Source organism: Bubalus bubalis, chromosome X, assembly GCF_019923935.1.
Source record: "Bubalus bubalis isolate 160015118507 breed Murrah chromosome X, NDDB_SH_1, whole genome shotgun sequence".
NCBI lineage: Eukaryota > Metazoa > Chordata > Mammalia > Artiodactyla > Bovidae > Bubalus > Bubalus bubalis.
The window spans coordinates 91,100,168-91,112,986 of record NC_059181.1 but is presented as its reverse complement, the minus strand read 5'-3'; the positions used below and the strand labels follow the sequence as shown (position 1 = coordinate 91,112,986).

Below are 12,819 nucleotides of genomic sequence, written 5' to 3'. Positions count from 1 at the left end.
ACATGCATCCGCCACGGGTGTACACGTGTTCTCCATCCTGAACCCCCCTCCCACCTCCACCCCATACCATCCCTCTGGGTCACCCCAGTGCACCAGCCCCAAGCTTCCTGTATCCTGCATCCAACCTGGACTGGCGATTCGTTTCTTATATGATATTGTACATGTTTTAATGCCATTCTCCCAAATCATCCTCCTCCTCCCTCTCCCACAGAGTCCAAAAGACTGTTCTATACATCTGTGTCTCTTTTGCTGTCTCGCATACAGGGTTGTCGCTACCATATTTCTAAATTCCATATATATGCATTAGTATACTGTATTGGTGTTTTTCTTTCTGGCTTACTTCACTCTGTATAATAGGCTCCAGTTTTATCCACCTCATTAGAACTGATTCAAATGTCTTCTTTTTAATGGCTGAGTAATACTCCATTGTGTATATGTACTCCTGCTTTCTTATCCATTCATCTGCTGATGGACATCTAGATTGCTTCCATGTTATTAGTTTTTAATTCCACTACTGCACAACCCAGAAAGATTTTGGTCCAATTAATATACCCCTCCTTCACTAGAATTCCTAATGGAACAATAGGTAGAACCCCTAACACCTTCTAATTAGTGCATTATTACATACTTTAAGGAAATGAATAATCCTTGAATGAGTCTTAATTCTGAAGTATTAGATGAGTATAGTTCAAATAATGACATCAAACAATACATTTAAAAAATTTTATTTTTAGAGATTGAACAATGATTCATTGCAATTTTTCTGAATAAACAATTAGCAGTCTCAAAGATTATTTCAATAAATTTTAAAATTAGAGCACAGATTGCATACAAATTGATTTTAAATATGCACAGTTTTGAAAAGAACTGAAGAGTACTTAAAAGATCCAATGACATCAATCAATACATTTAAAATTTTTTAGAGATTGAACAATGATTCATTGCAGGTTTTCTGATGAAACAATTAGCAGTCTCAAAGATTATTTCTATAAAATTTAAAATTAGAGCACAGATTGAATACAAATCGATTTAAATAGGTACAGTTTTGAAAAGAACTGAAGAGTACTTAAAAGATCCCATTGAATTCATGTGGCATGATTCCTAGTTTACTTGATAGTGTCTCAGTTAAGTAAGTCCTGGCAGAAAACACTTATTGATTAATTATCTAGAAACTGGTAGCACTAAAATATTAAAATTTATGCATTCAAATGGTTTGTGTGTGTGCTTGTGTGTATGCATGTATGATTTGTGCTTTGCCTAATCTACTATTTTAACGATTATCCTTTCTGTTTCCTGAGGCGCTTAACCTTACTTCAAAAGACCTAATCATACTGAAACTTTTCTTGTCAGCTCTTTGCATATATCACATTTCTAGTTTTCAATGATTTCTTCTATTTTGGACAAGGGCTTTGGAGTAAAAACTAAAGTACACTAAAATAAACTGTACTCTGTCCCAGTGCTACTCACAAGCTGCCAGAACTTTCATGCTTCAACTCACAGGGCTTGGGAATTTGGCTTTCCAGGAATCCCTGTCAATGCTTCTGTGATGAGCCAGGGCTTCCAGGTGCTGCTGCTACAAGGTGAGGTGGAGTTACAATTTTTTCTTTACTGTGCACTGACTATGAAATGTAATTGCTCCTTCATTTTCTTGTTTCAGCTGGCAAAGGATGTAAAAATTCCAGATGGATTAAACATCTAAATTGGAAATATTCATTGCCTACAAATGACTAAATATTTTCAGTCCTTCCTAAGTTGGCTATCCAACATCTAATCTCCCTTAGTATGTGCCTAGCTTCCTTTCCTCTTAGCACCTTATCATTTAATGTTCAATTACACATTTGCAATCTCTCTTGCTTATTTACTTTGGGACACCTCTGTAGATGCAGTTCACTACTGTGTATATTTGCTAGAATGACAGCCACAGAGCACAATGGGAGTTGACTTCCTAAAAGAGTTTACTGTCTTACTGCGTTAAAAATATGATTTAAGATAAAACTTATTTTTGAACCTTAACTGAGTAAATATTATGAAGAAAAAAAATGAATTTTTAAAAGACTTGATTCTACACGCTACTTAAATGAGAGAATTTTCTGAAATTCAAACATAGCAAGCTCCATCTGCTCAGCGATGAGGTACTTGCACAAAGTTCCCCATGGCCTTTTTGGTGTACAAATTAAAAAGGAAGACTAATTCTAAGGAAATAATTTGACATAAAAGTTTGTTTTCTCTTTAAACTACTGCATTTAAAAAGTTATTTGAGTTGTAAACACTCAAGGATAAGCCAGTTTTAAGATCACATTATTGTGTCACAGTAACAAATGCGAATCACATTTATCTTTAATTCATGGATTCAGGTTCTCCTAAATTCTCATTATTGAGCTACTACATTCTTGATAAAAGTTATTAGGAAAATCCAAATCATCATTCCTGGCACCTAGGTACCAAGAAATAGTGTGCTATTATGAAATCACATATAGTTAGCTGCTTTTGTATTTTGGTTAACCAGGTAGTTTGAAAATTATTATCCCACTAGCACTGACTTCAGAATCTAGAAGCAGAACTAGAGGAATTATAGTGAGGTATACTTTGTGGTAGTTCTGTTGCTTCTTTATTGCCCCAGAACTAACCATGGTATTGAGGATGGATATGGAGAAATGATGCTTTTCACCAGGTAGCAATTACCATAGGCGACCAAATGCCACCTATCTATGGCGTCTATAATATATAGGGGTGATGGACTAGCATGATTTTTTTCACTGCTATAAATTTGCGACCTAGGTATTTGATAAAAGTTGTATTTTTTTCCAAATCTTTCCTTTTAACCTATTACATTAAGTCCCTACATATGAACTTATCACTTCTAGATTAATTTCTGATTTTACAGAAATAGAACCATGAAAAACACAAGTATTAGCGGTCAAAACTTTTTGTTGTTTTATTTTCTTATTTTTGCTTAATAACTGGAGGGAAGTTTTCCTACAGTTTAATCTGGGATCAGGAAAATACTTAAAGCTGTCTGATAGTCACATTGTTGGCCATATAAGAATTTTGATAAATCAACCAATCTGTCTTTGGGGCAGAACTTGACGCCTACTTTAAAGTATTAAAAAATACAATTTATTCTACAGTACATATGTATAGGAGTTCAGTCCTGTAATCAGGCTTGCAAGTGTATTATTTGGTGGTTCTTATAGTTATTGCACATCTTTGGGGTTTCTGAGGAAAATCAACCATTTTAGGCTTTCTTCCTTTCTCCTTATCAAGAGAAAACCAGCTTAACATGGGATGAAAAGAACACAACTGGTCTCTAACCGTGGGCTTAACTGTCATGGAGCAATGAGGGAAAAGGGGGGCCTTTCCCCCTTTATCACTGTATTTTCTCCAGGCATACAGGTTGTTCAGCCTTAGGTCTGGTTTATACCTAGTCCTTATTATTTTCATTTCATAATCTAACATTCGGTTCTTTCTAGGACTTGGCAAATCTGTACATGGTTTGTTGCTATTCTGATTTTTTTCTGGGGAAAAAAAAAACCCTCATTCAGGGGCAACTTTTTTGAAAGCTGTTTGGAATCTAACTCATTACAGGTTTCTTAACTCCATGTTGTAAAATCCGAATATAGATACTGTCCAAACTGTCCAAAGAGTAATGTTTGAATTCACAGTAACAAAAGTTACAAAGTTTGTGCAAAAGATATTGTACACCATTGGAGTACATAGAGCTTGCTATAGTTAATTTTATATATAAAGCTGCATTTATCATTAAAACTATTCTGTGCTACATTAAAAGTAAAGTATCTGATTTAAATTTTCCCTACAAGTAAAAGTGAATGCTCATTTAATCTCAGAAATTTAAAAATGTAAATTGTATATTTATGATGCTTGTAATCAGTATAATAAATCATTGGAAACTTTTAAACACCATAATTGCTTTGGAGCTCTTCAAGTTTTCCAAGGGTCATGAAGTAAACCCGGCTGTGATGATTGCGCAGGATAGAGGTAAAGAATAGCTTTAAAAAGAGAGAAAGAGACAATATCAGTAAATATTTCATAACTGCAAACTGATATTTAATAGGTACAACTATCATTTCAATTTGTCTGTTATCAATCAATTTCAAAAAGAGATTTCCTTAGATTAAAATATACAAATTCAAATGAGTATGGAGCCAAAAGTATAATTTAAAAAGTACTTTTTACCATATTCTATATGACTGTACTTCATATAGTTTAAATAAAATTAAGTTTTTGTAGGTGACATTTATCTGCTAAATTTCTTGATTGGTTTCATTAACAATTTTCCTTTTCTATTTTAAAAAAATCTACTTTTACTTAAGTTAGCTTTCCTTTTACTTTTAATATATGGAAAATATCATATTATTTAGATGCAGTTCATACTGTCGCTGGTGCTTAAGTGGCCACTGCAATTTTCTACTTGGTACAATTTTCTATTTCAGTGTAATAGACTGACATGAATAGATTGATATTATCAGCTAAACCAATTGACTTAGAGAGGAACATGTTGTGCAAATATGGTCTGTGCCATAAAGAAAATTAGGACAGTACAAGAATATAAATAGCAAACAGAAGTACTCTTGTTAGGACCAAGGTTTTCAACCTCCACAATGGATATACTTAGGAAGGTGTGTGACGTAATGATGAAAACAACACTAGCTACCCTTGACTTAACACCTTTTAGGTGCCAGGCCGTCGACCTGTGAGATGCTTCTTATATATACATTATTGATAATTTACAGAATTGTTCCAAGTTATTAATATTCCCATTTTTGAGATGAAAAAACTAAGGTTCAGAAAAACAAGTCAAACTTCCAGGTTCTCACATGTAGTTAGATCTGGGACTGCATCCTAGATGTACCTGATCTCAATCATTGGTTCTTGCCATTATCTCTCTTTATATTGTAAACCAGTACCTTTTATTGATGCCCAGTGCTTTACCCTGTTGGTTCTGATAATTCAAATCCTCTGAAATTTCTTACAAATGTGAATGCTTCCTAGTCTTATTAGAATTTATTTTTTTCATGCTATTATTTCTCACAACATGTAGGGACTGTTCTGATATCATACAATTCATTTTTTCAATATAAACTATCTGAATTGGTTAAAATTGATCACATTACACAAATAATTGCCAAATACTGATTTCCTTTTTCTTTTCTGTAAAGTGGACATGATAATGTCCACTTACGAAGATTAAGTGTGAGAGCCTCTTAAGTATTTAGCCAAAACTCTACTATATGATTAGGTGTTCAACAAACATAATTAACTTTTTCCTTCTTCTGTTATTGGATTATGTTGAAAACTATAAAAGGCAGATCTACTCAAGCATTATCTTTCAAAATGTCATATTAATATGAATGTGAAAAGAGCTATGCATCACAGACAATAATGGAATTTGTAACAAATAGAGGCTAATTTTGCTATGAACACCATTAGAATTTTTACATTTTTGAAAATGATTTCTCTTGAAACCAAATTTCATCATTTACCAAATCAATGTTTCTAATGCAAATTGCAAATTTATTTTTATTATATTATTAATATGTCAATTTGGGACATTAACATAAATATACTTATAGCCAGAAAAAAAAACAATATAAATTTCCTGAGTTAATTTTCATTGCTTGCTTTACTTTTGCTTTAACTGGGGTATGTAAACTATACCTTGTCACCTCGGGTACACAGAAATCTCAGCTTCTTAATTGATCTGCGCTTCAGTTCACTTTCCAGAACCCTTGACTGCAAAGAGCGGACTTCCATGGCCTTTTGGCCCCACCCTGTGGTTCTCTGTGAACACTCAAAAGCTACAATAAAAATTTAAAAATCAGAAAAACACAAAATATTTCTGCCAGTGATGGAAAATTATAACTATAGCTAACGTTTGATTATTAAGAGGGACATTATTACAGTTTGGATGAATACATTCTTATTTTCTTCCATCTAAGTCAGTAGTTTGGCCATTATGCTGCTCAACAGAATGTTCAAGCTAGCTATGTACTCTTATCATTGTGATCAACTATTCACCATAGTGAATAACTAGATCTAAGTTAATTTTTGTATTTACATTCTCCAACACCACAGAAAAAGCTGAAGGTTAATGTTAACCCCTTTGTAGAAAATCAAATCTACTCACAGTCATTATTTTATAATCTATTTTTGGGGTACAATATCCTGTATGGGTTTGTACTTGTGCTTAAATGACATACATGGAAACCTAACTCTTCAAAATTAAAACTGTTAAAAAATGACTTGCTAAAATAATGACTTTAGCAACTCTGCTGCTGCTGCTACTGCTGCTAAGTCACTTCAGTCGTGTCTGACTCTGTGCAACCCCATAGACGGCAGCCCACCAGGCTCTCCTGTCCCTGGGATTCTCCAGGCAAGAGTACTGGAGTGGGGTGCCATCGCCTTCTCCGTTAGCAACTCTAATGTAATTCAATTAAGTACCATGTTATAAACAGAACTAAAGCTAATTTGACACTGTTAAGCCTTTCTCTTGCTTAGGAAATTTTTATTAAGATTAAAACTTTTGGGTCCTGCTTTATATTATTCAGTGACAATTAAGATTATGACAACTGCTTTAAAACAGAAAACCTAGTTATGTAAATAGCCATATAATCAGCTAACACTGTAAGGTATTTTCTGACATGGTGAGCAGTATTTTTTTCAACAACTGCATACAGCAAAATTTATAAACTTCATGCAGTCTACTTGCTGAGTCCAAGTACACAGTTCATATGGCATTAAATAATTTCTACCTTGATTCTAAAGCACATTAATTTGCCACTTAACCTAGCTACTGAGCTAGTTTGTATATGAGATAGAATCTAATGATTTAGTTGGGAATGCTTAATGATGCTTCCTATGATTGCTGCATCTCTATATATTTGTTTAAAAATCCAAAGCAATGATCTTATTAGTGAGAACATTCATTATATCTAAAGGAAAATGTAAAATTTAGATTGGGGAAATCTGGATCTGGGTTAGTTTTAAATTAAAAAAGAAGTCATGTTTAGACAAAAAAAAGAGAGCAATTGATTTCCTTAATATTAGAGTTATAAAGCAATCTTTACATGCTCTCAAATTACCCTTAATACACAGACCAAAACATCTTCTCATAGTGCTCTAATTTATTTTACATATAGAGAGATACTTTTCAATTTTAGTTACTTAAAATAGCTCTGTTTTAGGTTGGAAGTTGTCTTGCCTAAGGATAAGAACTGTAGCAGGTGACTTTTTAAGATCTTTTTGATTCCTATCATTGTTTACTGACATAAATATAGGGGTTACATTTCCCATTTGAGCTAAGTTTCCTTATTCTAATTTCTGATTAATAAATTGATCACAACCACTGTAGAAGTTAGAACAAGGCATTATTTTCAGTTTATTTTGCCCCAGATCTGTCAATTATATTGTAAGCATTTACTTCTTTTCACAAAATGGTTTTAAACCCTCTGTGAGTTCTTACCTTTTGAAGGAATTGGATGTTTTCAGGACATCCCTTAACACTATGTATGCAAAAAGAAAGGATTCTGCAGATGCAATGCAATGTGCCATCATCCATAGTGAAAAAATGTCCATTAAAAAAGCTCTTTCAAACTGGTCCTTAAAGTCACATGTGGATCACATTTAGCCATTTTATAGAGATTTCAGAAGCTTCTAACTTTTTATTGATAAACTACTTTTCTCTCTGTCTCTCTTATCTTTCTGTCTTCTTCTTTTCCTTCCTTCCTTCCTTCCTTTCCGTCTATCTCTCTCCCCCTCTCCTTCTCCCTTTTCCTTTATTTGCTTCATTAAACTTATCCTCCTTCCAGTAACATTTCAACAAAATCATTCTACTCTAGTATTTTTGCTGTTTATAGGCATTATTCTGTTTCCTATTTAGAATTACCTCTGTAGTCATCAAGCCTCAGAGACATGTACGAGAGATTCAAGTTATTCAGATTTCCCAGATTGGTAGTCCTGTGCTGGTCAGGAAGAACAAAAAAAAATTGCCCTGGTCTAATGAAGATGAAAAGGCAGTTTTCTTTGTGTTGTCATCTGGGTAGTACCTAAGAGCATTTCAGTCAGTCATATTTATCTGTTTTGTAAATGAAGGTTGATGAAATCTTAGTGACAACCAATGAGTCACAAAAGCAGTTTGTATTTGATTCTTCACAGGAATATTACTGGCTAAACAGAACACTATTGACTGTACAAAATGGAAATATTTTGCTCCTCTCTTATACTAGTTGGCACTCTCCTAAGATAAAGGTAAAACCCCCAAATCAATGTTATGGAATGAAGCATTTTCAACACCTGTGTAAAATCTGCAAGCAAAAGGAGTTAAAATAAAATGATAGATTATTATAGAAAATAATCACTTTCTTATTTTAATTGCATGCTTATTGAAAATGAACTACTAAGACAGCCAAAATCAGTCTCTTTGTGGTAGCCTTGTGAAATCATTAAGCATAAGAAAAACATATACATTATCTTACAAGGGAATAAATATGCAGTACCCCAAATTAACCCTAGATGCCTTGAGAAAAAGTGACACTTTAGGAAATAGAAGCTTTTCTGGGATCATCTGAAAGGAGAAAAATTTTCCACATACCTACGGAGGATGGTATGTCTTTCCACACATCAAGGATATTCTTGAAGAGTTGTTCATTTGCTTCCACGGAAAGGGATTCAGCATTGAAGGTGAGCATCATGCCAATTCCCAAGGAATCAGGTAAAATGATGATATTCTGTGGTATAATGATTTCCAGGGGCTAGAATTATGTTTCATAAGGATTTATATGTCCAACATTTTATCACTACTACTTTAATAGAAGCAGCTTGGATGAACAATAAAGACCAAAGAGGGGTTGGTACAGAGAGGAGAGAAATTTCTGTTTTAGTACTAAACAGCATGCTATCCAACACTTGAGAAGAGCTTTCCCTATGTCATAAGGTTGTTATTGTTTAATAGTCTCCTATATTTTTAGGAGAAAAATTATATATGTAAAAAGCAGAATATATTTCTAACAGAGAAATTTGTTGAAATTTCACTAAGTATGATGTATAATGATAGAAGAAACATCACTTGTTTGATTTCAGATTCATTTTAGCACATTAATGAATACTAAATTTAGTAAGGAATGAACCAATTAACAAATACAAAATCACTGGTTATCATCCAATTCATTCAAATCAGAAATAGAAAATTAACTTTAAAATAGCTTGAGCTTAAATATTTACAAGGAACAGCCTTATAATATTTTTCACTGCTTGAAATGTAACAGTCATCCTCCCTTCAAAAAAATTATAGAATTTATTATCCAGTTTACATAATCTTAAAATATCTTCAATTCCGAGAGGTACTAGGTGATGAAATATTAAGAAATATCTAAGAATTTCTAAATTTCATGATGCACAAAACAATGTGACAAAACTTGCCCAAACTATAGATATTGTCACGTTAATCATATTTCCCTTAAAAATGAACAATCAATTCCTCTTATCATGTCTCCAATTTAGCAATTTAAGGGAAAAAATGTCAGAAACTATACTTGCCAAACCCAGTGCACTCAGGCCAAGTGCTTGTGGCCATGCCTCAGTCTCAGCAACAACAATTCTTAAAACTAAAATGGGGATCCAGAGGCCAAAAGCAATTTTAATGCGTTCCCTGTGCACTCGCATGAGCAACTGAATCAGAAAAGAGATGAAGGAAGAGAGAAAAAGAAATTGCAAGAAAAAAGGTTGTCTCAAAAAATTTGTTTAGAATAGAGCTAAGCTGCTGTAAATCAGAAAGCATCAGAGGTAATTCTCTTGCTTCTCAGATGATTCCTGAAGTAATCAGATATTCTTTTAGCACACATAGCTCCCTTGTAGCTTTATAGCTTTTGTAATCTAGCACTGTTGGAAAAATTATTTTTAGTACATCCTGTTTCAGAAGACACTCTCTCCTCCCTTATATTAGAGTCCTTTCTCTTTTAATGGGTCAAGACACTAGGGTATTTAGCTAAAAATTCTATTTTTGAATTCACTTAAGGTATCCTAATTAGGCCAGAAAATGATGAAAAAAAAATCCTCTTCTCTCATTGTTTCCATAATAATTAACAGATTGCTCGAAAAGAAAGTAATTCTTCTTGCTTAGTAGTCAAGTTGAACACAGAATTCAATCTTCCTGAATGACTTTTCAAATAAGTATAAACTTGAATCAGTACTGAGGTTTTCAATAATGCACGATGTAATGTAAAAAAAAATAAGATGCAGGAAGTGATGGAAGACCTTCCAAGTGAAGAATACTATAATATTTATACTAAAACTTACCTGAATTCATATTTAAGTGGCTTTGTCTGGGGCTCGGTTCAGTGTTTTTGACATTATAAACAGTGATTTCTATATAATCATAGGTGACAACAGAATGATCATCTAATTGGATTGTTAAATCTGACCAAAACTTGAAAAAACAGCCTCCATTAATGATCTGACAATTGTTCTGTGTAATCTGTCAGAGATATACGAGATCACTCTGAAAACTGTGCAAAATATCACATTACTACAGTGATTCAGAAGTACAAAAAAGTTTTCTCCTGGACTTTTGTATAACACCAAACTGTTAAAACTTTAGTGTTTGACAAAATGGGGAATTTAAAAAGATTTGTTGATTCATCTCTTCCTTTTTAATATAATTTTCAACAGGAAAAGATGTCATTTCTACCATTATATGTATATTGTGTGTGTGAGTGTGTGAGGTATTATGTTATGTTTGAGCTCTTTATATAAATAATGTGTATAGTATTTTTACAACTATTCATATTCTAGATGCTGTGCCATATTTTCATGTTTATAATTATTTAAGAGTTGAGAGTTGATATGCATTAGCTTTTAAAGTGTTGAATCCTTTGATCAGAAATTCTAAGTATAAAGTATACTATAAGAGAATACTTTATGATAACTTGCTATATATCATAGTTTACTAAAATCTGGATAAAGAAAGGGCATATACATAATAATGCTTAATGAGATGCAGAGAACTAAAAGCAAGGGTTATAAACTCATATGCCTAAGAGGGCCAGTTATTATAAATACATAAACATGGACGGATAGAGAATGCATAGCATATGTTCCATCCAAAAGTGGGCAGGCACCAATTGGTTCCAGTTGATTATGGCCAGATAGTAATGTTGGATCATTGGTTTTTCAATAGAAATCCAGGTTTTAAGTGTAAACTAGGGATTCAGTTCAGTTCAGTCGCTCAGTCATGTCCGACTCTTTGCGACCCCATGAATCGCAGCACGCCAGGCCTCCCTGTCCATCACCAACTCCCGGAGTTCACCCAAACTCATGTCCATCGAGTCGGTGATGCCATCCAGCCATCTCATTCTCTGTCATACCCTTTTCCTCCTACCCCAATCCCTCCCAGCATCAGAGTCTTTTCCAATGAGTCAACTCTTCGCATGAGGTGGTTCATTTAAAAACAAATACATCCCTCTGGGTCGTCCCAGAGCACCAGCCCCAAGCATCCAGGGAGGGAGGAGGGAGGAGGGTTCAGGATGGGGAACACATATATACCTGTGGCAGATTCATTTTGATATTTGGCAAAACTAATACAATTATGTAAAATTTAAAAATTAAAAAAAAGCAAAAAAAAACTCAAAATAAAAACAAAAACAAATACAAAACATCACTGTGCCAGACAAAGTCTATCTGCAGAACAGACTTAGCACTCTGAACTAAGAAACCATCAGTGACTTTTGTTTATCCATTACTACCTTTTGGCACTCAATACTTACCTTTTAGGTCTCAGTTCTAATATAGATATTGGTACTCGTATTTTTAAACCTTTTAAGAGTTTCACAGTTGGAAATACTCAAATTATGTTATACAATAATTTCTAGGGATCTTACGTTATTTGGCAGGGTCACATCAGACATAACCTCAGATTCTGCATCAATGATGTGATATCCATCTGCTGAGCTGAAGAAAATCTTTAGTCTTTTTTCAGAACCAATAGCCAGGTCAACTGTCACTGGCTTATGACCAAGTGTTGGAAACACCTGTAGGTATAAAACCAAATATGGCCAAAAGGCCAAAAATGACACTCTGTCTAAGGTGAAAATTCTCCCGCCCGTTTGCTTAACAGGTGTATAGAACCCAGAATGATTTTTAAAATTACATAATATATTTAGAGACCTATGTATTACAACTTTTCTTAGATCTGTTAACTCAACAAGAACAATTATATTCAGGTTCTAAATATTGAGTTTTCCTTCAAAGGCCAAATCTTCAAAAATCGTAAGAGTTTTATATGGCCTTGTATCCTATGTGCTGTATTTAAATTCCTTGCCTTGAGATTCAGCAAATGAAGGAGCTCATCTGGTCTCTTAAACCGGTTTGCTGGATCAGCTGCCTGTATTTTTGCCAATATTCGTATATAGGCTTCATAGGACATGTAGTCTCCTTCGGAGTCTGCTGATTGATCAATGCACACTTGGTAGGGAATGAGAAAGGCCAGACATGTTAACCTACCATAGACTGGGTGTACTCTAGGCTATTATGGTTCCTAGTCCAAGGAAACAAAAAGCCAAACAGGATACATTGCCAAGTTCAGGTCACAGTAGAGGACTGGGCATCACAGGTTTCAACATACTGAACTCATGTGGTGGGATTCAAGAACTGGAGTGAGGACTTAGACAAGAAACTGTATATCAGGCCAGACAGACTGTTGGTACTTACCTTCTTTGCTTCCCAGCTCCATACCAGGCAGCTCTGACCAATCAGCAGACACCCAGGAACAAACCCATATCCAAATACTGACAACTGACCCAATGCCCA

At 34.1% G+C, this 12,819-nt stretch overlaps 1 protein-coding gene across 3 annotated transcripts in view; it reads right to left on the bottom strand.

Annotated features, from left to right (window-relative positions):
- Nucleotides 1–709: 709 nt before the first annotated feature.
- NRK (Nik related kinase) overlaps nt 710–12,819 on the bottom strand; it is a 128,492-nt gene continuing 116,382 nt past the window's right edge. For 2 of the 3 annotated variants that reach the window (XM_025277286.3, XM_025277284.3), the window contains exons 25-29: nt 12,332–12,475; nt 11,892–12,041; nt 8,609–8,744; nt 5,677–5,816; nt 710–4,007 (exon numbers count right to left, since the gene is read on the bottom strand). In XM_025277286.3, coding sequence (XP_025133071.3) covers nt 3,912–4,007; nt 5,677–5,816; nt 8,609–8,744; nt 11,892–12,041; nt 12,332–12,475 — 666 coding nt within the window. In that variant the 3' untranslated portion in view covers nt 710–3,911. The remainder of the gene's footprint in view (nt 4,008–5,676; nt 5,817–8,608; nt 8,745–11,891; nt 12,042–12,331; nt 12,476–12,819) is intronic. The other variant, XM_025277285.3, reaches the window with a different exon arrangement.